The sequence below is a fragment of the Schistocerca piceifrons genome, chromosome 1 (genome assembly GCF_021461385.2).
Source record: "Schistocerca piceifrons isolate TAMUIC-IGC-003096 chromosome 1, iqSchPice1.1, whole genome shotgun sequence".
Classification (NCBI taxonomy): Eukaryota; Metazoa; Arthropoda; class Insecta; order Orthoptera; family Acrididae; genus Schistocerca; species Schistocerca piceifrons.
The window spans coordinates 659,165,871-659,192,441 of NC_060138.1; the positions used below are offsets into that span (position 1 = coordinate 659,165,871).

At 45.9% G+C, this 26,571-nt stretch overlaps 1 protein-coding gene across 1 annotated transcript in view; it reads right to left on the reverse strand.

Moving 5' to 3' along the window:
• The window catches only part of LOC124805437 (protein phosphatase 1 regulatory subunit 21), a 218,962-nt gene that overhangs the window by 115,532 nt on the left and 76,859 nt on the right, over window positions 1-26,571 (reverse strand). The window contains exon 5 of the mRNA XM_047266002.1: window positions 8,135-8,318. Within this exon, the coding sequence (XP_047121958.1) occupies window positions 8,135-8,318 (184 nt within the window). The remainder of the gene's footprint in view (window positions 1-8,134; window positions 8,319-26,571) is intronic.

Below are 26,571 nucleotides of genomic sequence, written 5' to 3' on the forward strand. Positions count from 1 at the left end.
GGGGAGGGGAAGAAAAGGGTAGGAGGTTGGGGAGGGGAAGAAAAGGGCGGGAGATTGGGGGGAGGGGGAGAAGTGCGGGAGGTTGGGAAGGAGGGGGAGAAGTGCGGGAGGTTGGGAAGGAGGGGGAGAAGTGCAGGAGGTTGGGAAGGAGGGGGAGAAGTGCAGGAGGTTGGGAAGGAGGGGGAGAAGGGCGTGAAGTTGGGGGGGAGGTGGAGAATGGCGGGACGTTGGGGGGGGGGAGGTGGAGAGGGAGGGAGGTTGTGGGGAGGGGGAGAATTGTGGGAAGTTGGGGGGGAGGGGAAGAAGGGTGGGAAGTTAGGGGAGGGGGATAAGGGCGGGAAGTTAGGGGAGGGGGATAAGGGCGGGAAGTTAGGGGAGGGGGATAAGGGCGGGAAGTTAGGGGAGGGGGATAAGGGCGGGAAGTTAGGGGAGGGGGATAAGGGCGGGAAGTTAGGGGACGGGGTTAAGGGCGGGAAGTTAGGGGACGGGGTTAAGGGCGGGAAGTTAGGGGACGGGGTTAAGGGCGGGAAGTTAGGGGAGGGGGAGAAGGGCGGGAAATTTGGGGAGGGGGAGAAGGGCGGGAATTTGGGGGGAGAAGGGCGGGAAGTCGGGGCGGGGGGGAGGGAGAAGGGCAGGAAGTCGGGGCGGGGGGGGAGGGAGAAGGGCGGGAAGTCGGGGCGGGGGGGAGAAGGGCGGGAAGTCGGGGCGGGGGGGAGAAGGGCGGGAAGTCGGGGCGGGGGGGAGAAGGGCGGGAAGTCGGGGCGGGGGGGGAGAAGGGCGGGAAGTCGGAGCGGGGGGGAGAAGGGCGGGAAGTCGGGGCGGGGGGGGGGGGAGAAGGGCGGGAAGTCGGGGCGGGGGGGGGGGAGAAGGGCGGGAAGTCGGGCCGGGGGAAGAAGGGTGGAGAGTCGGGGAGGGGGTAAGTGCGAGAGATTGAGGGGGGCGCGAGATTGAGGGGGGCGCGAGATTGAGGGGGGCGCGAGATTGAGGGGGGCGCGAGATTGAGGGGGGCGCGAGATTGAGGGGGGCGCGAGATTGAGGGGGGCGCGAGATTGAGGGGGGCGCGAGATTGAGGGGGGCGCGAGATTGAGGGGGGCGCGAGATTGAGGGGGGGGCGCGAAATTGGTGGGGGGGAGAGAGGGAGATTGGTGGGGGGAGGAGGAGAGTGCGAGATTTGGGGGGGGAGGAGGAGAGCGCGAGATTTGGGGGGGGGAGGAGGAGAGCGCGAGATTTGGGGGGGGGAGGAGAGCGCGAGATTTGGGGGGGGAGGAGGAGGAGAGCGCGAGATTTGGGGGGGGGGAGGAGGAGGAGAGCGCGAGATTTGGGGGGGGGGGAGAGCGCGAGATTTTGGGGGGAGGAGGAGAGCGCGAGATTTGGGGGGAGGAGGAGAGCGCGAGATTTGGGGGGAGGAGGAGAGCGCGAGATTTGGGGGGAGGAGAAGAGCGCGAGATTTGGGGGGGGTGGAGAAGAGCGCGAGATTTGGGGGGGAGGAGAAGAGCGCGAGATTTGGGGGGGGGGAGGAGAAGAGCGCGAGATTTGGGGGGGGGGGGGGAGGAGAAGAGCGCGAGATTTGGGGGGGGGAGGAGAAGAGCGCGAGATTTGGGGGGGAGGAGAAGAGCGCGAGATTTGGGGGGGAGGAGAAGAGCGCGAGATTTGGGGGGGGAGGAGAAGACCGCGAGATTTGGGGGGGGAGGAGAAGACCGCGAGATTTGGGGGGGGAGGAGAAGACCGCGAGATTTGGGGGGGGGGAGGAGAAGAGCGCGAGATTTGGGGGGGAGGAGAAGAGCTTGGGGGGGAGGAGAAGAGCGCGAGATTTGGGGGGGAGGAGAAGAGCGCGAGATTTGGGGGGGAGGAGAAGAGCGGGAGATTGGGGGGGGAGGAGGAAGAGCGGGAGATTTGGGAGGGAGGAGGAGAGCGGGAGATTTGGGAGGGAGGAGGAGAGCGGGAGATTTGGGAGGGAGGAGAGCGTGCGATTTGGGAGGGAGGAGAGCGGGAGATTTGGGAGGGAGGAGAGCGGGAGATTTGGGAGGGAGGAGAGCGGGAGATTTGGGAGGGAGGAGAGCGGGAGATTTGGGAGGGAGGAGAGCGGGAGATTTGGGAGGGAGGAGAGCGGGAGATTTGGGAGGGAGGAGAGCGGGAGATTTGGGAGGGAGGAGAGCGGGAGATTTAGGAGAGCGGGGAGATGGGGGAAGACGAGCGGAGGATTGGGGGATGTACAGGGGGAAGGGTGCTAGATTGGGGGGGAGAAGGGGGGATAATGGGGGGGGAAAGGCGGGATAATGGGAGGGTGAAGGGCGTGGACATTGGGGGGGGGGGGGATAAGGGCGAGAGATTGGGGTGGGGGACTAAGGGCATATGGGAGTTTGGGGTAGGGGAACTAAGGGCGGGCGGGAGATTAAAGGTGGGGGGGGAACTAAGGGCGGGCGGGAGATTAAGGTGGGGGGGGAACTAAGGGCGGGATGGGAGATTGGGGGGGGGGGAACTAAGGGCGGATGGAGATTGGGGGGGGGGAACAATGGGCGGGCGGGAAGATTGGGGGGGGGGGGGGAACAATGGCCGGGCGGGAGATTGGGGGGGGAACAATGGCCGGGGCCGGGAGATTGGGGGGGGGGACAATGGCCGGCGGGAGATTGGGGGGGGGACAATGGGCGGGCGGAGATTGGGGGGGAAACAATGGGCGGGCGGGAGATTGGGGGGGGGAACCAATGGGCGAGCGGGAGATTGGGGGGGGGAACAATGGCGAGCGGGAGATTGGGGGGGGACAGACAATGTGCGGGCGGTAGAGTGGGGGGGGGGGGACTATGGGCGGCGGGGAGATTGGGGGGGGGGGAGGGGAATCTTGGGCGGGCGGGAGAGTGGGGGGGGAAGCTTTGGGCGGGCGGGGAGTTTGAGGGGGGGGGGGAACCTTGTGCGGGCGGGAGTATTGGGGGGGGGGGCCTTGGGCGGGCGGGAGAGAAGGGCGGGGAGATTGGGGGGGAGAGAAGGACGGGAGATTGGGGGTGCAGGAGATTGGGAGGGTGAGGAGATTGGGGAGGGGGAGAGAAGAGTGGGGAGGGTAGCTGATCATCCAAAATCATGTTTTGCTGTCCTCCTTCTGATTACAGATCACCTGCTTAAAGCTGTTCACGATGTAAACATTTTGCATACTGAGAATAAAGTTTGTAGATTAAATGTTCTCGAAGAATTAGAAATTTTTAAACATGTTTCCTCAAAGTGATGGCCTCATTCTCAGTGAGCAGCTACAATTACATAATACAAGCTTCAACAGTATATAACCATTACTTGATATTTGTTTTCTTGTTCCCTCATGCAGTTACCGAAATATTTCTTCTATCTAAGTTGATTCATAACTGTTCGTTCATTTAAACGGTTTAATTTAACTACATTTGATGTTATACAATTTTCTATCCGCCGAGTTATTCAGCTCAATTTTTAACTCTGTAATGGCGTTTTTCAGCTTTTTAAACTATACTTCGAAGCTCTTATGTAGACAAATTATTACCATGTCTGCTGCTGTCAGATAAAATATTGCCTGTTACTTCATGTTCACACATTTCACCTTCTATATTTGGAATGTTAAATAGCCGGTTTGTATTTGCGGCTACTAGATGGCACTTTTGGGTAGAACGTTCACATGACCGCAATTGCCTCAGTCTGATGCTACACAGCTCGGCATATGGTGCAGCCCTTAGTGGCCTGCCTCTGTGTTCTCTATTTTAATACTTTGTGACTAAAGCGTTATTGCTTCACATTTTATTTTTATGCGTGACATGCCAGTTTTTATGTTTTATTTCTGTTGAAGGCATTCTTAGAAGTGGCTGAAACCTACGTCAATAAGACTTCATTTTCACGTCCGAGGGCTCCAATTGTTTAATTTTATCTAAATAGTTATTTACTCAACTCTCAGCCTTCTTGTCAAGACACGAAATTCTCACCAAATGATACCATCAATATAGAATGACGTTAATAACGGCTGCTGCTGTATTCAGTTTCTTCTATGAACAAACAGTACACAGGAACCGAAAATATTACTAGGTTGTCTTCGTAAATCACAGGCTTCTCTCAAAATACTTCAGGCATACAATGTCAACAATACATCAATGAAACCTCTAGCCACATACTGATGAACTGGAAAAGAGTATACCAAACTTATGTATCAAACAGAAAATATGATTGATACGTAAAATACGGGGAAGACAACCACTCACTTATAGTGAATAGTTGTGTCGAGCACAGAAACTGATAACAGAAAACAGTATTTCCCAATAGCTTCTGAACACTAGCTCTGTTTCTAGCAATAGTATATACATTCACACATGGAACCACACAGACAGCAAAATGCACACTCCTGTGGCCTCGGCAAGCTTCCAATCCTCCAACCACAGGTACTTTTCTGATTTTTCTGTATAACATTATACAATAATTCAAGTTGCAAACAGGCCACAATTAAAAAGACATTCACAAAAAGCTTTTGGCCACAGCCTTCGTCAGTAACAGACACAAGCACGCACGACCACCAACTCCAGTAACCTCTGCCCAGAATTAATTGACATTTAACGTAAATAATGCAGAAAACACGAAAATCAAGTTCAACATCATACACACAGGAGAAACTTGCTTATAATTTTTGTGAGTGTTTGGAGCACCATGAACTGTTAGAACAGCAACCACTGTTGTGGCTTCCTTTGATGTAGCAGCAGAGAGAGAGGCGCGCTGACAGCAGTGCACTCAGTAACAACAATGGACTTGGGAGTCTCATCACATCATCATTTCAGTTAAGTCCCACAAGTTCCCAAAAATGGTTTCAAAATTGCTGGTGCAAGAAAGTGTATGGGTAAGGGAGTGAGTGAGACTTCAGAAAGTACACAATGTGACTCCTGGTGTTCCACAGCAACAGAAAAAGGTTCAACGAATAAACGCAACTTTCAACATACAGGCAGCCCAAAAATTATATCCAATGAAATAACAACATGCTGCACAGAATCTTATGGAAAGAGCTGAATGTGCCCTTGAGTGTCACCTGTGGCCAGAGGGTTAAATTCACAAAGTGAAACAGTAATACAAGGAGCCCTTGAGGCTCAATCCTTGGCCCTTTCATTTTTCTAGCATATATTAACGTCATTTTAACCCACACAATGAACATTATGCTGATGACACCTCAGTTTTATTGTATGCCAAAGTCTATTAGGAAATGGAATTTTCAGCAACTAATGGCATATTAAAATTAAGCACTTAAGGGCTAAATGTCAGTGTAAGTAAATACTAGATGCTAATGCTTGCCACTGGCAGCTCACACCAGACCAAGTATGTGGGATAATGGCAGCAGAAACAATCAGCTGCAAATTCCAAAGCTGCCTAGCTGGACTCTAAACTTCATCGAATCAGCAATATTAATGTTATATGTAGTAAAACTTAGTAATGACCTGTATCACCCTCACCATCTGTTCAAAATGCTCACCCATATTCTGAGTACTGTGTATCATGGGGCAATTTATCTCTATCTTAACTACTGCATAAAAACATGAGGTTGTGCTGCAGATGTGTGCCTTAACAGAGCACTGCTGTTATGTAAATGAAGGTGGAGGTTTATACAATTCTTACCATGAAGTTCTTATACCACACAAATACTTCAACCATCTATCCTTTGCACCTCTAATCATTTTTTGTCTCACAGAAAACTTAGGTAATTAAATGTAATGATATACATGAATGTAGCACTAGGTCCTAAGGTAACTACTTCAGACAAAGATTTTTGTAATTACTATCTGTCATATTAAAATCTGTATTATATCATATCATTTGATGACTCCACGCAAAATAACTATTCCTACGTACACTCCATCTTTAGCTATGAAATCATTTATAAGCCTCCCATACACATACATGGACATATTCTTCAAATAACAGAAAAAGGCTGTTAGAATAAAAACTGAAAGTAGTAACTGAGCTCCCTGTAACGATTTGCTTAAACAATTGGTGACTGTAACTGTACCATGTCAGCTCATTTACCAACCTGTTAAGCACATCACAAAGAACATCAGCAATTTTTTCACAAACAGCAGCATCCATAATCATGGAACAAGAGCCACACCAAATTTACATTTAGCAGGAGTAAATGAACAAAAAACACAAAAGAGTTTTATCTACAAGGGAATAAAATGGCACAAAAAATTGCCCAAGCACATTAAAGAGACAACTAAAACCCAAAGTTATTTAAAACATGACTCTTAAATAATTCATACTACGAAGACAAGGATTATGTAGATAAGACAGTATGAGGAATGGCAAAAATATTATTTAATAATAAACAACTGTCATTCTACAATAAATTGTCACAACTAAGCGATTCGTCTGCAGACTGTGAAGCATTCATTAAAGAGAAGTATATTGTGGGGTGGAGGGGGGGGGGGGGGGGGGGGGCAGCATGTTCAGCAACTGGGAGATCCAGCTGTCTCTTGCCAGACTTGCGGTGGCCATTCATGCGGACAGTCAGTTTGTTTGCTGTCATGTCCTCATAGAAAGCAGCATAGTGTCTGCAGCTAGCCCTGTCTTTGATGGGGTAGGAGATGCCTGTGGCAGGACTAGAGCAAGTGGTAATATAAGGATGTATGAGAAAAGTCTTGCATCTATGTCTGTTGCAGGAATGAGCCATGAGGCAAGAGGTTGGGAGCAAGTGTGGAGGAAGTATGGACAAGAATACTGCGTATGTTCAGTGGATTGCAGAACAATACTGTAGAAGGGGTGAGGAGACTAATGGGGGAAGATATTCCTCATTTCAAGACATGGCAAGAGGTAGTCAAAAATGAATGGTGGAGAAGGTGTTTAGATTCTGGCGGAATGTCAATAGCATGTCCGAACACTCGGGCCAGATCGTGAAGATGTCATCTTCACGAATCTGGACCACGTGAGCTGTTCGGGACTCTGGGTGATTAGAGAGCATTCCTCTAGATGGCACTTGTTTAGGCCGGCATATGAAGGTGCCATCTGGGTACCACATATTTGTTTGTAGGTGGTGCCTTCAAAGGAGAAGTAACTGCGAACATGATGTGCTTAACTTTAACAACTGCTTCACAGACTAGATTCATCCTACAAACACCAGCTTTAGTGAACTGTGCAGGTGGAAATGGAAACTCTCTCTACAACACATCTTTCATTCCCATGAACACCCCCCCCCCCCCCCTCTCAACCTTCACTAGTCCCTGACCTCCACCTACATGCTACCTTCCCCCCCTTCCCACTCCAGTTCTACAAATACTTTCTACCCCACCAACATATCTGCCTATTTCCCATTATCTACTTCTCTTCTCTCCCCTCTACTTCCCACCCCAATTCTTCCAGCACAGCCTCACAACACTACATATATCTGCCCTATCATGTTCCCTCACGTCCCTGGACACTCCCACATGCAGCACATCACCTTTCTCCAGCTCTATCCTGCTACCCCTCCAATCCCCATGCAGTTTCCTACCTTCACCTCCCACCCCAGCAGATGGCTGCTCACATCAGATGCAATAACAGTTAGGCCCCAGCACCAGAACACAGTGTCCATGTGTGTGCAAGTTGTGCTTGTGTGAATGTGAGCGTGAGCGTGTGTTGGGGCATGCGCACAGTGCAGTGTGCATGTTTTGTGGGCAGTAATGAGTAGTGAAGTACATTTTAGTAAGATAATATTACTATTTACATAAATAATAATTGTTTTAAGTGTTTTGTTTTTCATTTAAGATGATAAGTTTGATACCATTTTGTAAATAATCTACAGACAAATAATAAACTAACCAAGAACCTGTCGTTAATTTATTTGGAATACAAAATGTAAACTTTCCTGTCAGATGAATGCCACACCAAACCAGTGGAGTAGCTCTGCCCTGCAATTCTGCAGTTAAATATTTAGCAACTGGCAAAAATTCTTTAACAAGTAAATAACCTAAAATTAGCATGCAGTTTGCATTTTCTGCGATTCTTCACTTCCCTCTTGAAAAATAGAGGAAGGAGAAAACCAATGGTGGGGAGCGAGAGGTGAAGAATGTGATACAAAATCTGACATGACTATTTTTTCCACTACAAATATTTAAAAGTAGGTGACAACTGATCATGTTACTTTTTATTTTAACAATTTATGTTGTCTGATGAAACTAACTTGAGTCTATAAATGGCAGGCGGTTGCTGATGATGTCCTGTGAATGTTGCAGCCTCCTCTCTAGAGATTGGCTATGTTGCCTCAGTTCACACAGCTCTGCAGTGGTTTGTTCAAGCGCTTTTCCCTGAGCCTCCACCCCACGATTCAATGCTGCCTTTTCACCTTCCAGCGATTCAATAACAGCCTGTATGGGAGGAAAAATATTTTATTTCATGTTGCCTTCTGTATATTTTTCTTAAAGTAAAAAATAAATTTAACACACGACGAATACATTCTTATTAACATTTATGGAATATCCTGTTGATGCTTGGAGGAACAGAGACATATTTAAGATTTAAACACACATTATTTATGTTCCACAATACTGTGGAACATCAATGCTATGTACTTACATGTTTAATACATTCTTATTAACCACACGCTAGGCCATTCTTTAGTATGTACTCAGTTCGAACCTTGTAGATAACATTCACGTGCTGTCTATGGATAATAAATTAGCACCTCTTAAAGAAAATTATTTCCAGAAAGTGTAGTGTACATGGCTAATTAAAAATACTACTTCAAGAAGAGCTAGAAAAATAATTCCATAAATACAAACTTCATCATCCAATATTTTAACTTTATTATTCTTTGCTCTTGTACACTAAACTGAATTACTCTCCTGAATCCATTTGCACTCCATTATATACCATTGATATTTTAAATTTCTTTTTAAATGGCAACTCTTTTCCACACACCAGAAATTCATCATGTTGCTTGTAACCATCCACCCTGTACCATACCAACACCAGTATGCATTTGAGGCCATATGTTTTCATCTATTTCCACTTTTTCAGTATAAACTTTCAACTTCACAAGAAGTTAAACTAAGGCCCAGGCAGTCCAGCAGCTGGACATACTCTATGTGAACATATGCTTCAGTGAAAGCAGGCATAACACAATAATGCATGGGTGAGGTGAAGTAGTGTCACTTTTAGTACCCCTCCTACAAAGGGTATCTTGATAACAAGTCAGACATGCAGCACCAAGCTACGACAACTGCCATCTGTGTAACCAGTGTATCACTTGGACCACATTTCTTGCACAGACACCCATATACTACTGTTCCATGCTGAAATACACAGTCTATCATTTACTGCTGAGATTACAATGACCCTGCTTCGTTTCTGGACTCTCTTGGTTTCATTGTTGGTATACATTCAGTGCATGGCTTACAGCAACTATTGCTCTGTTAATGGTTTACATTTTGCATCAGTCGTGGACAGGAAAGTGGCAACAAGGACTTGCCCTATTGTGCAATCTGCAACACTGAGATTTGGCAATTACAGTTGTCACTGAAGAGGCAGGCAGCAGTACTGGGAAAAACAAAACCTGCAACAAGAACAAAATTCTGCTATCCTGCAGCTTATCTCAACAATAACAATGAAAATCAACCAGTGGTAACACCTATGTTCCCATCGCCGTTCACCTGTTCCGGCGACATTTCAGAGAGCTGTAGTGTATAGGCTTTTTGAACTGCACTGTCTAGCCTATAGCATTTCCAATAGGCAACAAACTGCCTTACTCTTGTCTTGTAGCAGTCATTTACACAACGTGATGCAAACGTTATGAACACTCTCAATCCTTAATTAAATGTCTTTCAGGGAACTATGTGCTCTGTTAACTGAATACTATGGTCGGCAGATGCACCTTTTTGCAACTAGGCTACAAGTCAGTCAGCGACATATACAATACGGACTGTCTTAAGCAGCATGGGCTGTCAACTTGTAGGGTCTCGCATGCCAGTGCAATTTTTCGGCCTTATCAGGACAAGTGCAGAGAGTGAGCACACTAGTCATTTGGAGCTCCAATGTTAGGCAGGTAATGGAACCCCTCATGGAAATAGCATTCTGGGCAGGAAAGAATGCCAGTGTGCACTCAGTATAAGGGAGGGGGGGTCTTGTCCATGACATGGAGGTGCCCCTGCAGGTGGCTATCAGGTGCACTAGGTGCAACTGGCTTCAAACAGTGTCACATGTAATCACAAATTATGCCTGCGGTTTAGGTTCTGGCGCCATCCTCGGCTCCTTTTGGTGGAGAGGTGATTTGGTAACGTCAGCTAGCATCGCACATGGGGTGCAGGCTAAGCTCACTATTTGTAGCATAATATCCAAGGCTGATAACAGTCCTCTGGCTTGGAGCAGAGAGGAAGGTCTAAACCAGAGACTCTGCAACAGTATGATATGCAAGTTTCTTGACCTCCATTACTGGGTGCAGAAACGTAAGGTTACCTTTAATAGATCAGGTGTGCACCCCACGCAGGAAGCGGCTACTATGTTAGCAGAGTACATGTGGTGTGCACACAGTTTTTCGTAGATCACAGAAAGCCCCCTCCCATTAGAACTGGAGATGAATTGCCTGCCAAAATTGAAGTTACAACAACCATAATATTCTCAGAGAAGGCTCGTCCTTGCAGTTCTGATATAGAAAAGGTTAGTACATTGAGGTGAGAAAAGTCATAGGATACCAATATCATGGTGGACCTCTTTTTGCCCGGCACAGTGCAGCAACTCAGCATGGTATGGACTCAACAATTCGTTGGAAGTCCCCTACAGAAATATTGAGCCATGCTGCCTCCATAGTGTCCATAGTTGAGGAAGTGTTGCTGGTGCTACATTTTGTGCACAAACTGACCTCTTGATTATCTTCCATAAATGTTCAATGCGATTCACTTTAGGCAATCTGGATGTTCAAATCATTCGCTCAAATTGTCCAGAATGTTCTTCAATCTGGTGGCATAGCACACTGTCATCATTAAAAATTACATTGTCATCTGGAAATATGAAGTCCATGATTAGCTGCAGTCAATCTCCAAGCAGCCAAACATAACCAATTCCAGTCAATGATTGGTTCTGTTGGCCCAGAAAACCCAGTCCATTGCATGTAAATGGAGCCCACACCATTATGGAGCCACCGCCAGCTTGCACAGCACCTTGATGAAAACTTGGTTCAATGGCTTTGTGGGGTCTGCACCACATCCAGTCCTACCATCAGCTATTACCAACCGAAACCGGGATTCATCTGACTGGGCCACACTTTTCCAGTTGTCCAGAGTCCAACAAAAATGGTCACAAACCAAGGAGAGGCACTGCAAGCAATATCATGCCATTAACAAAGGCACTCGCATCGGTCATTTGCTGTCATAGTCCATTAACGCTAAATTTCATCACACTGTCCAAACGGATACCAAGCAGTGTTGCTTGTCTGTTAGTACTGAGGACTCTACACAAGCACCACTGCTCTCAGTCGTTAAATGAAGACCGTCAGCCACTGTGTCGTCTGTGGTGAGATGTAATGCCCGAGATTTTGTATTCTCAGCACACTCTTGACATTGTGGATCTCTGAATACTGGATTCCCTAATGGTTTCTGAAATGGAGTGTCCCATGCATCTAGTACCAACTACCATCCTGCATTCAAAGCCTATTAATTCCCACTATGTGGCCATAATCACATAAGAAACTTCTTCACATGAGTCACCTGAGTATGAATGACAGCTCCACCAGTGTACTGCCCTTTTATACCTTGTGCAGGTGATACTACTGCCATCTGTTACTGAATGTTACAATGCTCAGGTAGCATTAGGAACAGATAGTTGGTTGAAACTGGAAATAAATAGCAATGAAGCATAAATTAAGATGGGAATCTTGATTGTAAGAATAGGTTAGCTGCCCATGGTGGCGGCATATTTATTGCAGTAAATAACGCGATAATGGATTCCAAATGTGAATTAATCTGGGTGAAGTCATGCATCAAAGGTCAGTCAAAAATGGTAATCTGATCCTTTTAGAGACCGCCTCAGTCAAGTGCTGTAGTGGTAGAGTACTTCAGAGAGAAGTTGAAGAATGTCAGTAATTCTTACCATGCTGCTGATATGAGGGGAGGACTTCAACGTGACAGGTAGAGATTGGGAGTAAAGCTATCAAAACTGGTCCCAGAATATGTGACATTATTCTACATGTCTTGTCCAAAAAGTACTTCGAGCAGATAGGCAGAGAACCAACTCGTGAAGGTAATTTCTCAGACCACCTAGCAACAAACACAGCTGAACTCATCAAATCAGTTAACACAGAGGAAGGTATCAGTGACTATAAGGCTGTGATAGCAACTGTGACAAAGTATTTTACAAAGATGGTTGGTTGGTTTAAAAGAGGGGGGCAGAAGGGATCAAACTGCCAGGTCATCAGCCCCTTGCTCCCAGTAAAATAATTACACAAGAGAAAGAAGAAAAGAAAGGACACATACGGCACAATAACAGGAGAAAAGAAGAAACAGAAGGACAATCAACACTACTATGGACAAAACAAAAAGAAAACCACAGAGAAACAAGAAACAGATAGAAGGGATAAAAACAAGAGAGCAGATGATCTCAGCTGGCCGACCATGAGAATAAAAAGGAAAAGCCAGCCACTCTGCAACACATAAAAACATCCACCCTCAAAGCATTAGAGTGCAGAGCACAAAGGGACAAAGGACATGCGCTAAAACTTACATAGATTGCTAAAACCCACTGTCATGTATAAAGCGTAACACTAAATTAGCTGATGAGGTGTTGTCAGCTAAAATTAATGGCAACGAGTCTGGTAATTGAAGAGTCCGTCGCAGCACCAAGATAGGGCCACTGTCAGCCAGGCGCCGCACCGACACTGAGACGGGCATCAGGGTGCAGGAGGTAGCCGTGCGTCACCCAAGTGTGACCAAGCAGAGCCGGTAGAGACCCTGTGAGAGGCCCGCATGGAGGACTGCCACACATTCGTAGTCTCCTTAATGGCATGAAGCTTGTTGTGCATGCTAAGCTTATGCCATTTTGTCTCCCAAAGCCGCAAAAGCTTGCAGCATAGTACTGAATGTAGGTCAGTTGCAGAGAAGCCAAACTCCATAAGCAGTATCCGCGTAGCCTGTTTGGCCACCCTGTCGGCAAGTTCATTGCCTGGGATTCTGATGGGACCTGGGGTCCAGACAAACACCACTGAACGACTGGACCATTTCAGGTCATAGATGAACTCCTGGACGGTCGCTACCAAAGGATGACAAGGGTAGCACTGGTCGACAGCTTGTAGGCTGCTCAAGGAGTCCGTACACAGAAGAAACGATTCCCCAGGGCATAAACGAATGTGTTCAAGAGCAAGAGATACAGCCACCAGCTCGGCAGTGAAATCACTGCATCCATCAGGCATGGAATGCTGCTCAATATGTCCACCATGGACATACGTGAAGCCAACATGAGCATCAGCCACCAAGCCGTCGGTGTAAACCACTTCGTGGCCCCGGTATGTGTCAAGAATCGAGAGGAAGTGGCAGCGGAGAGCCACGGGGTTAACTGAGTCCTTAGGGCCATGTGAAAAGTCCAGGCGAAGCCACAGCCTAGGAGTACACCATGGAGGTGTACGTGAATGTACCTCAAGTATAGGTGGTACAGTCAAGGACTCCAGTTCGGAAAGAAGGGATCGAACACAAACTGCAATTGGAAGCCCTGACCTGGGCCACCGGCACAAGAGATGAACTGCCGTGAGTGGGAAAATGAGATGGTGATCAGGATGCACATGAGAACTACGAACTTGTGAAATGTAACTGGCCAGCAGTTGCGCATGCCTAACTTGTAATGGAGGGACTCCGGCCTCCACAAGGACGCTTGTTACTGGACTCGTCCTACAAGCGCCTGTCACTAGGTGAATGCCACAGTGGTGCACTGGGTCAAGTAAATGCAATGCTGAGGGTGCCACCGAACCATAAACCAGACTCCCATAGTCAAGGCGGGATTGGACAAGGGCTCTGTGTAGAGCTGCAGCAGCATAGAGCTATTTGCACTCCAGTTGGTGTTGCTCCGGCAGCAGCGGCCATTGATGTGCTCCCAGCACTTCCGCTTAAGATGACAAAGGTGAGGAAGCCATGTCAATCAGGCATCGAAAACCAGTCCTAAGAATCGATATGACTCCAGTACAGTGAGTGGATTGTCATTAAGGTAAAGTTAGGGTTCTGGATGAACAGTACGACGACTTTGCGGCTGAAAACTGGAAGCCGTGGGCTAGAGCCCACGACTGCACCTTGTGGATGGCTCCCTGTAGGCACCGCTCAGCAACACCAGGACTAGTGGAGCAGTATGAAATGCAGAAGTTGTCTGCATACAGAGAAGATGAGACAGACAGCCCTACAGCTGCTGCTAGACCACTGATCGCCACTAAAAATAGAGATACATACCCTGCGGGACCCCATTCTCCTGGATATGTGGGAGGGGGGGTGGGGACGAGGGGGGAGGGGGGGGGAAGTACGGGAGGCACCAACCTGGACATGGAAAGTATGAAGCAACTTCAACAGGAAATTCTGGATAAAAGTCAGGAGCGGCCCTTGGAGACCTCACTCGCATAATGTGCTAAGTATACGATGTCGCCAGGTCGTCATACGCTTTTCGTAAATAAAAAAAGACGCAACCATGTGTTGGCGTCAGGAAAAGGCTGTTCGGATGGCAGACTCGAGGGACACAACATTATCAGTGGTAGTGTGACCCTGGCGGAAGCCATCCTGACATGGAGCCAGCAGCCCACATGACCCCAGGACCCGACCCAACCCAACCGCCGATACACCGTATGTTCCAGCAGCTTACAAAGAAAGATGGCGAGACTGAGGGTCCGGTAGCTATCAACATCAAGCGGGTTTTTACCGGGTTTGAGCACCAGAATGATGGTGCTCTCCCACCATTGCAATGGAAAGATGCCATCGCACCAGATCCAGTTGAAGATGACGAGGAGATGTCGCTTGTAGTCAGATGAGAGATGCTTAATCATCTGGCTGAGGATCTGATCAGGACCAGGAGCTGTGTCGGGGTAATGTACAAGGGCACTGAGGAGCTCCCACTCTATAAATGGGGCATTATAGGACTCACTGTGGTGTGTAGTGAATTAGAGGACGTTCCCTTCCAGCCACCATTTGAGTGTGCGAAAGGCTGGGGGGGAATTCTCCGATGCAGAGGCTCGAGCAAAGTGCTTGGCAATTGCATTTGTGTCGGCAGATAACACACCATTTATGGTAACACTGGGGACACCAGTTGGGGTCTGGTATCCAAAAACAAGTTTTATCTTTGCCCAGACTTGGGAAGGTGACATATGGCATCCAATGGTCAAGACATAACTCTCCCAACACTCCTGCTTCTGTCGTATGATAAGTTGGCGAATGCAGGCATGGAGCCGTTTAAAGGCTATGAGGTGCTCCAGGGAAGGGTACCACTTATGCCGCTGTACAGCTCACCGACACTCATTAATTGTTTCAGGGACTTCCAGCAACCACCAAAAGACTGCCTTTCGCTGGGGGCACCATAAAGAGCGAGGGGTCGTGTTTTCTGCCACATTGTTGTAGTCAACTGCTCAACCATCACATCGGTGTTACCATAGGGGGAGATTCAAGTGACAACAGAGGTGAAAGTTTCCCAGTCCGCCTTGTTTAAAGCCCATCTGGGCAGGCGTCCATGAGTCTGACACTGGGGCAATGATAGGAAGATGGGGAAGGGGTCACTACCACACAGGTCGTCGTGCTCTCCAGTGGATAGATGGGAGAAGTCCTGGGCTGCAAATTGATAAATCAATGGCTGACTAACTACCATGAGCCGCACTGAAATGTGTGGCGGTCCCAGTATTTAAAAGGAAGAGGTAGAATTGCAAAAGTGAAGTTTCGACATCTTTGCCTCAGCCACTAAGCACGGAGCCACCCCCAAGGGGTTATGGGCATTAAAATCTCCCCAAAGTAGGAAAGGTTTAGGGAGTTGATCAATCGGTGCAGTTAATACATTCAGGGATACTGCACCATCTGGAGGAAGATATACATTGCACACAGTTATTTCCTGCGTCGTCCGTATTCTGACAGCCACAGCTTCAAGAGTGGTTTGAAGGGGAACATGTTCACTACAGACTGAGTTTAGGACATAAACACAAACTCCACCCGACACTCAATTATAGTCACTATGGTTCCTTTTATATCCCTTATAGCTGCGGAGGGCAGGGGTCCTCATTGACGGGAACCAGGCTTCCTGGAGGGAAATGCAGAAAGCAGGTGTAAAGCTTAACAGCTGCTGTAGCTCAGCCAGGTGGTGGAAAAAACTGCCGCAATTTCACTGGAGGATGATGTGATTGTGAGACTGGGAAGGCATGGAAGATTCAATAGGCCAGTTTACACCTCAGTGTCACCTGCTGCCACCGACTTTTTGCCTGAGCAGTCTATATCCACTGTGTCTGAGGGTCTGGTGAGATCTAGGTCCTCAGTGGATGCCAGAATCTCCACCTCATCCACAGACAAAGAGCTTGCAGGTAGCAGTGGTGTGCGTGCCACCACAATTTCCTTGGTCTTGAGGACCTTCTTTTTGGATTTCTCTCACTGCTCCTCAAGTTTCCCTGGCTGGGAGGACTTCAGTGATTCAGTCTCCAGGACTGGATGATGAGCATGAAGCCCTACGGCCAGCTGCTTTTGGGCTCTTCAGCCACTGGTGGATGTAATCTTTCCCATTAGCAGAACTCTGGGAAGGGAGTGACCCAAGGGAACCCTTCCTAGCGAGAGGAGTAGAAGATGACTTATGCTTCTCTAGCTCAGAGGTGAGGACTGGAATCCTCGATGGTTGGAGGGGGGGGGGAATTGCTCCCGAAGTAGGTGGTACAGGAGCAATAGGGAGGGAAGTTTCCCCCACCATCAAGGGGGCAGGTGTAGTCTTGTGGTTCTGAGAGGCGACAGGAATGCGAGGAACTGAAGTTCTGAGAGGCGACAGGAATGCGAGGAACTGAAGGGGCAACAACCGTTCTCATGGCATCAGCGTAAGAGGTGGTCTTAGCCACAGGATGTAGGCGCTCAAATTTCCTCTTAGCCTCAGTGTAGGTCAGTCAGTCCAATGTTTTATATTCCATGATTTTCCTCTCTTTCTGTAAAATGCAGTCTGGTGAGCAAAGTGAATGATGCTCTCCGCAGTTGACACAGATGAGAGGCAGGCCACATGGAGTATCGGGATGTGATGGACGTTCACAACCTCAACATGTGTTGCTGGAATTACTGCAGGATGATATATGGCCGAAATTCCAGCACTTAAAGCACCGCATCGGGAGAGAGGGATATATGGATTGATGTCACAGCTGTAGACCATCACCTTGACCTTCACGGGCAGTGTGTCACCCTCGAAAGCCAAGATGAAGGCACAGGTGGCAACCTGATTATTCCTCCGACCCCGATGGACATGCCAGACGAAATGAACACCTCTCTGCTCTAAATTGGCGCGCAGCTTGTCGTCAGACTGCAAAAGATGGTCCCTGTGGAATATAATACCCAGGACCATTTTTGAGCTCTTATGGGGACTGATGGTAATGGAAACATCCCCCAACTTGTCACAAGCGAGTAATGCCCGTGACTGGGCATAGGATGCTGTTTTTATCAAGACTGACTCTGAGCACATTTTGGACAAAGTCCTCCACCTCCCCCAAACTTGTCCTCCAAATGCTCCACAAAAAACTGAGGCTTCATGGAAATGAAGGATTCCCTTTCAACTCTCGTACATATGAGGTACCGGGGTGAATAAGCTTCACTACCACCCTTAGCCTAGCGTTCCTCCCATGGAGTGGACGAGGAGGGGAAAGATTTGGGGTCATATTTCTTAGCATTGAAGTTAGACTCAGCCCACTTAGAGACTGCTGGCGGCATATGACCAGCAAGAGATGACGTACTATGCTTCATGGCGTCTCATCCGCCCTGATGCCACCCACTCCGACTGGGGGTCCTCCTCACTTATGCCACCCTGCCTCAGCGAGGGCCACCTGGCAGGATGGCCATTGCTAGGAGTCCCGATGCCCCAGGGGAAGAGAGTGACCCAACGGAACCCTTCCTAGCAAGAGGAGCAGAAGACGCCTTACGCTTTTCTAGCTCAGAGGTGAGGACTGAAATCCTCGATGGTTGGAGGGTTGGAGAGGGGAGGGGGATTGCTCCCGAAGTAGGTGGTACAGGAGCAATAGGGAGGGAAGTGTCCCTTGGCATACGTGGGGAGTTAACAGTGCAGGCATCAACAGAGCTATCCCAGTGTGGTCAGATGGCTACAACCAACAGGGTTCAAGGCGGCCCCACCACAACAGACAGGCTACCATGCTGGATATGAGGTGCTACAAAGTCCATGGTCATCGTCGGCGCAGAAAGCGACACTGCATAGAACATGGTGGAAAACGCGCCCAGGAAGGTGTCCTTGCCCAAGAGATGGGGAATGAGCGGGACTGCCATGTGATGACAAAAAAGTGGGCTATGGATCTCAATGCACGATGGACACAATGCACCATGTAAGGTGCCCTTCCCCAATTGGCTCGCTCTTTGGGAAAATTTAGAAACATGGAGATCAAACCCAGCAGGGGACCATCACATAAAGGCCAAAATGTGAGAGACTCCTTTTAGTCGCCTCTTACAACAGGCAGGAATACCTTGGGGCATATTCAGTAAGAGTAGCAGGGTACAAATTGCAGAGCATCTTAGTAGTCGGGATCAAATATTCAGCAATAAGGATGAAGATGTGGAGCACAAGTAGAAACAATTCAAAAGCATTGTTCAATATGCTTTAGACAAGTACGTTTCGAGTAAGATCTTAACGGATGGGAAAGACTAACAGTGGTTTAATAGCCATGTTAGAAAACATGCAACGTAATTAAAGGGAGCTTCAAAGATTCAAGAGAAGTGAAAACCTAACTGACAAACAAAAGCTGAACGAAGTGAAAATGAGTATAAGCACAACAATTAGAAAAGCATTCAGTGACTTGAGTGAACAATTTTGTCAACATCTGAGTAAAAATTCTCAAGAGGTTTCGGTCTTAAGTAAAAATGAGTAAGCAGTTCGAAAATCTACTCATTCACTCAATGACCACACTGGCACCGTAATGTAAGATAACAGAGAAAAGGCAAAATACTGAATTCAGTCCAGAAACTGTTTCCTGCAGAAGATTGTAACACAGCCCCTCCTTCCAAGCATCGCACAAACGCTGAAATGTCAGATACTGAAATAACCGACTGTGGAACACAAAGCATAGCTACAAAGCATAGTAATGGAATGGTATCAGGATACTTTTAAGATTCTATAAAGATTATGCGAAAGAACTGGCTCCCATTTTAGCAGCCGTTTATGATAAATTACTGTAGCAAAGAAGGGTACTTATCAACTGGAAAGAAGTGCACGTCATTCCCATTTTCAACAAGGACTGCATGACAGATGCACGTAACTGTAAGCCTATACTGTTGACATCGATCTGTTGTAGAATTATGGAACCTGTTTTATGCTCGAGAATTATGATGTTTTTGGAGTACAAAAATCTCTTCTATAAAAAATCAACATGGATTCCACAAACAGAGAAACAACACAGATTCCACAAACAGAGATATTGCAAAGTTCAGTTCTGTCTGTTCCTCCATGAGATCCACAGCGCTGTACACAATGGTGCTCAGGTTGCTGCTGTGTTGCTTGAATTCAAGAAGGCATTTGACATCATCCCACACTGTCAGTTAGGGAAATAAATATGATCTTACTGAGTATTGGACCAGTTGTGTGACTATATTCAAGACTTCCTTGCAGACAGAACTCAACACGTTGCTCGTAACAGAACAGAATCGACTGGTGTAAAGGTAATTTTCAGAGCATCCCAAGGAAGTGAGCTAGAACCATTGCTTTTTACAGTGTATATAAATGATCTAGTAGGAACCATTACAAGGTGCTTAAGAACATTTTCAGATGATGACAAACGAATGTAACTTATTGCGCATATATAGGAAAAGAAATCTGCTACTGTAGAACTACACTATTAATGACAAACTGCTAGGAAAAGTATCTACTGTAAAATATTTAGGAGGAGCAACTTTAAGTGGAATGACTACATAAAACAAATAGCAAGAAAGACGGATGCCAGACAGATTCATAGGAAGAATCTTACACAAATGTAACTCATCCACAATTAAACTGGCTTATAATGCCCTTGTTTGTCTGGCTGTTGAGTACTGCTCATCAATGCGGGGTTCCTTACCAGGTAGGGCTGATGGAAGGAATGCAGAAGATCAAACGAAGAGCAATGCGAGAGCATTACAGAGACACTCAACAAACTCCGGTGGCAGACATTACAAGAGGATCATTGTGCATCACAGAAAGGTTTCGCTATTGAAATTTTGAGAGAGCACTTTCTGGGAAGAGTCAGACAAGAGATAACTTCCTCCCACTTACATCTCACAAAGTGACCACGACGAGAGAATTCGAGAACTTAGGGCTCATACAGAGGCTTACCCACAACCATTCTTCCCATGCGCCATTCGCAAGTCAAACAGGGTACGGGGGATCAGTTAGTGGTACCAGAAGTACTCTTCACGATACACTGTTAGGTGGCTTGCGGGGTATGACGTAGATGTGGATATCAACATGTCAGAACTGCAAAGTTTCCTGTGTAGACAAATCTGTGATGTGATTTTGTACTTACCACTTGACAGAAAAGTCAAGGCTAAAGGATAAGGCACAACCATTTCTAGTCTTTGTGAAGGTCTTAAGATTATTAAATCTTTTGAGGCTGCTTCTAACATTCAGCATACTTCCACTAACAAAAATCATTTGACAAAAGTAGTTAGTTGCCATCACAAGCAACAACCAGCTGATGATTTTTATTCATTATCTTCTTTTTACACCCCTAACAGAACTTCACAACTAAATCCACAGTCGTCTGGAGTGCCTGCTTCCCATGAAAAACTTAAGTATTAGGTCTACAACTTTGCTTCCACTGTTTTGCAACAGACGGCAGTAGCGGCAAGTGGGGTTCAGGTAGTTGGTCATAAGTGTAATACAATAAGCTTAGGCATCTGTAAAAACAATGCCATAAAAATATTAGTCGACTTGTAACTGCATCATAAGGTTATTCTCAATTAAGTACGTCAACTTACGTACCCATTTCTCACCATTTGCAGGAAGTTTTAATTTTCTGCTTTAACATGAAGAAATCTGTGGCTGTGGCTCTTAAAATGCTGGGTAAGACCAATGGTGAGGGAACTATTAGCGGAAGAACATCCAGAGAATGTTTTCAACGCCTTAAGAACAGTGATTTTGATGTCTAAGACCGGCATGGTGGTGGAAGACAGAACATTTTCGTAGCTACTGAAACAGACGAAGACAGTCACAGGATACCATTACCGAAAGCAATTGATGCGTTCGAGCCCAGCACTGAAACACAAACGGCCATAATACAGTGAGACACGTAAAGGTAATTTTGCAGTAGGTCAGTGCTTGAGCCCATGAGACAAAACCAGTCAAAATATACATGGGAACTTTGAAATGAGAAGTCCAATACCTCCCGCCGTATTCTCCATACATTGCTCTCTCTGTCTACCACCTTTTTCGATCAGTGGCATACCTTTTTTGATCAGTGGCATACAGTATGGTTGACCAGCACTTCCGATCATATGAACAAGTGCAAAATTGAATCGATTCATAGATCCCCAAAAAGACACCCAGTTGTTCTGCTATAGGATTCATATGCTATCCGAAAGAGGGGAGAATGTAGCGGCCAGCGATGGGCAATACTATGAATCATAATTTTTTGTAAGTTTTTCACAACAAAGACCCAAACTTTGAGAAAAAATGGTGGAAGTAAAGTTGTCGGCCTAGTACATCAATCTTCATGATAATCCATTCCTCACCATTGAGTAACCCTTTTTTTTAGTACTGAACAGGTAGGTCAAAAATTTCTTCACCCTCGACACTGGAATATTTCCCAGGCAAGGCAACGGAGTGCCAGTCATGCCCCAGCTGCAGCACCCTTTAGTCACAAAGCTGTTGCCTGCACCACACCATGCTGCAAACTGTTCACCATGTGGCAAACTTGATTCCTGGCAGCTGTGTGTAAACAAGCTGCTTGCCAGCATCCTGTACCAACACAGACCGATGACAGCACGTGCTCCACACAGTCACAGCAGCTGACGTCGCAGTTTCACCAGCACTGCAGAAGCTTACATTGGTTCTTATTATTTTCAAACAGTCAGTGGGGTTCAAGCTGGACACTGGAGCTGCCTTGACAATCAGATGACAACATATATCAGCAATTCAACTCACTTTTGCTCCAAATGGCTCAGCAATAAGTAATATTGGACTGCCAAAGGGCAGCTCATTTCCTTGGAGAACTGTCACTTACAGCTAAGTACAACAACATTGGGCACATACTAAAATTCTTAGCAGTGAAACCATCGAATGCTCATAACATTTACAGCTTAGATGCGTTCACAGCATTTGGTTTCAAAACAGTGGATCACATTAAATTTAGTACCAGAAACAGTACTATTTTCTGATCAGATTTTCTTTGCAATACATATTTTACAGAGAGATTTTCCAACCATCACTAGGATGTGCAAAAAAATGGTACTGCTCATTTCTCTATGAAATCGTCAGCAAAGCCAAAAGTTTGTTGAGCTCACCTGTGAAAAGATAATGTTCATGGCAAGCTTGTATGAATTCAGGAACTAGGCATTTCATTTCACCAGTCTAAACCAGTCAATTGGTGATGCCTATGACTGTCATTAAAAAACCTAATGGGTCTTCAAGCATTTGTGGCACTTTAATGGCAACTATCAGTGCTCACTCCAATATTTATTTCTATACAATGCATCGCCCAAAGGAATTGTTAAAGAAACTAGCCAGGTTTCTCACAAAACTACCTACGTTCTCAACAAGGCAGCACAGCTTTTTGGTTAAAAACCTGGAGCACATCCTTAGTATTATGCCCTCATGCGACCATATGGTGCAATAATAAATATGCCAGTTTCTGTTAACCTTAAACAATTATAGTCTCTTCATAGCAAGATCACCTACTATGCAAAGTCTATTTCTCCAGCAGCACAAATCACACACCCGCTCCAACATCTGCACAAAGAGTACATTGAATTTGTGTAGTCTATTTCCTCACAACAGGCTTTTCAACACCTTAACGATTGTCTCATAACAGCGGAATGCCTGATGCCATATATACTGGGCATGCCATCTATGCTTGTGATGGATGCATCCCAGTAAGAGAATGTGGCAATTTTGTCCCATAGTTTGTAAGACAGCTCTGGAAAATAAATTGCCTATGTGACACAACTGTGGCACACTATACTATTCTCAAGTTGAGGAAGAGGCTTAAATCAATAATTTATGGTATCAAGAAGTTTCATGTATACTTGTATGACAGCAAACTCCACCTGTTAACTAACCACAAACATTTAATATACATTTTTAGGCATTGGTCTAAGCTCCCGGAAAAGACAGTACAGCATCTGCAATGGTGGGCATGGTTTATAAGCAAATATAACTACATTAAATTCACTTCTGCCACAACACGTTCATGCAGTTGGCATGTTGCCTTCCCACTGGCCCCGAAACAGAGTTCAACCACTGCAAAACAGTTTGTTTTGTGCTTGATCAGCACCTGCAGCAATGCTGGACGAATTCCAATTGACAGCTTGCGAGGTGGTTACCTCGCCCATGACCCAGTTCTGCATCAAGTTTTATCAGCTGTGCTGTCGGGATGACTGGACCCTGTATTCCGCAACTATTTTGCAATGCAACACAGGCTTAATGCCACAAACAGTGTCCCAACGTTGACCACAGCTGACTCTGAATGCACACCACCTCTCCAGCCAGCATCCTCCAACTAACTCATGTCTTGCACTGGGGGATGATGCACATGAAGGCATTAACCTGGCGGCACATGTAATGGCTCAGACACTTGATTGTGCAAGCCACTCCTGTCATGCCTGCACACTGAATCAGGCAACCCGGCAGAATATTTCTTTTCATGGGTATACCTGTATCACCCATTAGGCAGGGTCACATTGATTTTGCCAGTTCAATTCAGGGATTTATGTGGTTGCTGATGGTGGATACATCCCAAATTCCCATTTATGGTATGATGTCATCAATGACCACTCACACCACCATTTGTGCCCTCTCTACAATATTTTCATTTAAGGGTGCCTTCCTTCAAATTGCAAAACACAGGTAAGTAAGGGAATGTCTCACGCACAACTATTTCACAAATTAAAAGGGTTGGTAAAGTGGTAGACAGCCATCAGTCATAGTATATATTCCAACTAGCTCAAATAAAAAAACAATGTTGTATCATGTGGGCACAGATACAGAGGGATAAGAGAGGGTCGTGGGGATGGAGGAAAAGGGGGTTAGTTCTACTTTCCTAAGTTAAACAGGTAAAAAGATTAGCAAGTCATATTTCTTCTTGTTCCATGACTGTTTCTTAGCCTTAGGAATGAAAGTGATCATATAACGAATTTAAACAAAAAGTTTACACAAATTAAAACTTGTTTGTTTATTAAACACATCATGAGTTAAATATCATTCAGAGCTTGAAAATTGAAAGCAATGGATAGAAGGGACATCGGATGACCTTTGCAAGGTGGGAAAACAGACAGGATGAGAACAGGTGATAAAGCAATACATCTGATGGATGATTATAAATGAGAAATGTAGTCTGCAGTAAATCTATTACAAGAGTAAATTTACAATTATGTGAATTTGTCCATACCTGATTGCACACAGTACCAATACGTTCAAAAAAGCCGTGTGAAAAATGGGACCTTTTTTCAGGGGGTTATATCTCAGGTTCTACTGATCACAGAGAGAGGTGGTCAAGTGTTTTGGATAGCCTTTAGCCTAGCAGCCATCTGTACACATCGGAAGACTGGGGATACTGTAGCTACACTACAGTACAGCATCAAAATTTAAACACTACACACTTCCCCCAGCCCAGGCAAATTGGGCAAATCAGTTTGTTCTTTTGCATTAGGTGTGGTCTAGAGTGGACCTTAGGCAGCTCATAAATGCACCACTTGCTCATGAGCAGTTCCTGAGAAAACTCCAAAAAACCATAATGTTTGGATGTAGTAAGTACCAATTGTGAGGATGGCCATCTCTATAATTTCTATTCATGTAGATCGCCAAAATTTTTAAAATATGTTCTCAAGATGATATTCTCGGGGAACTTGGAAACTTTTTCAATATCATTATCCATTACCGAGATCCAGAGGTTCAAAGTTACCATACTTATGCACGTAATATCCGGTCTGAAGTGTAAATGTAGTTTTAACTTACTTACTGAACCCATGGCGATGGTTCTAGGGACATCAAAAGGGTTCTGAAGCCACCAAACTATTAAGTCAGCATCTTTTCGACCAATAAAACTTAATGAAATGCTGTCTGTATATAATGGGAACTCGATGCATATACAAATATGCTGAAAGTGGTACTGCAGTGGGAAAAAAGGACTAAGAAGGATCTTAACATTTCTGAAAAGAACTTAAAATTACTGCCAAAAAATATGTAATATTGAAATTCCAGTAAAATACTTACAATAATCATTTTACTCTTTTAAGACACAAGTCACAAGTGCAGATTTTCAATGAGCTGCAAATGATGAGCATAGTGGCTGGAGAAAATGTAAAGCAAACAGTTTCATTTTAACCTTCTATTATGCATACTTATTTGTTGTTTATATTGGTTGAAGTATATAAATGTATCTACGTATATAAATAAAATACCAAAAACTTTACTAATCTGTAGAATTAGTTTATATTAAACAGCAAATCCTGCAATAGCAGAGAAAGCAGAGAAAGATGATAACTGCAGACAAATGCTCTTGTCAGAGCACAAAAAGTGCAAATATGTACCTCTTTAAAAGACTAACAGGAAAATGGGGAATCAGCTGCCTCATTTCTCATTCCACATTCCTCGCCAAAAATTTTAACATGTGACCATATCTGCCCTTTTTTTGCACTGAAAAAGGTAGCAGAGATGGTGACGGTGGAAGAGAGAGAGGAGACACTGCCAGTAGGAGAGAAACAGACATTAGGCAGTGATGATGGAAGAGAGAAAGTGGCATTTAAAAAAAGAGAGAGATGGATGAATGGATGAGGACAGTAACAGTGGGAGTCAGAGAGAGAGAGAGAGAGAGAGAGAGAGAGAGAGAGAGAGAGAGAGAGAGAGAGAGAGAGGGGGGAGGGGGGGGGGGGGGTTGGAGATAGAAGTAGTAGGAGCAAAAGATAAAGGAGACAGTGGAAATGAAACATACAGGTGAGTGGAGACCATAGAGGAGGGTGCATTTTGGACCAAAATTTTAAACAAGTGGGTATAGAGGAAAAAATAAGCTGGATGCCCCAGAATTTTTGATTTGTTGAGTTATGGTAGAGACAGTGGCAGTGGGAAAGAAAGACAGAAAGAGACTTGTAAGTGAGAGAGGAGATGGTGGCAGTGGGATATACTGTAAATCAATGGAAGTAAAAGAAGACAGTGAAAGAGAGACTTATCTAGGCAGTGGCACTGAGATGGAGATGCCGAGTAAGAAGGCTTAGGTACAATATGCTCTTCATAATCTTCTACACATACTACCAGAAC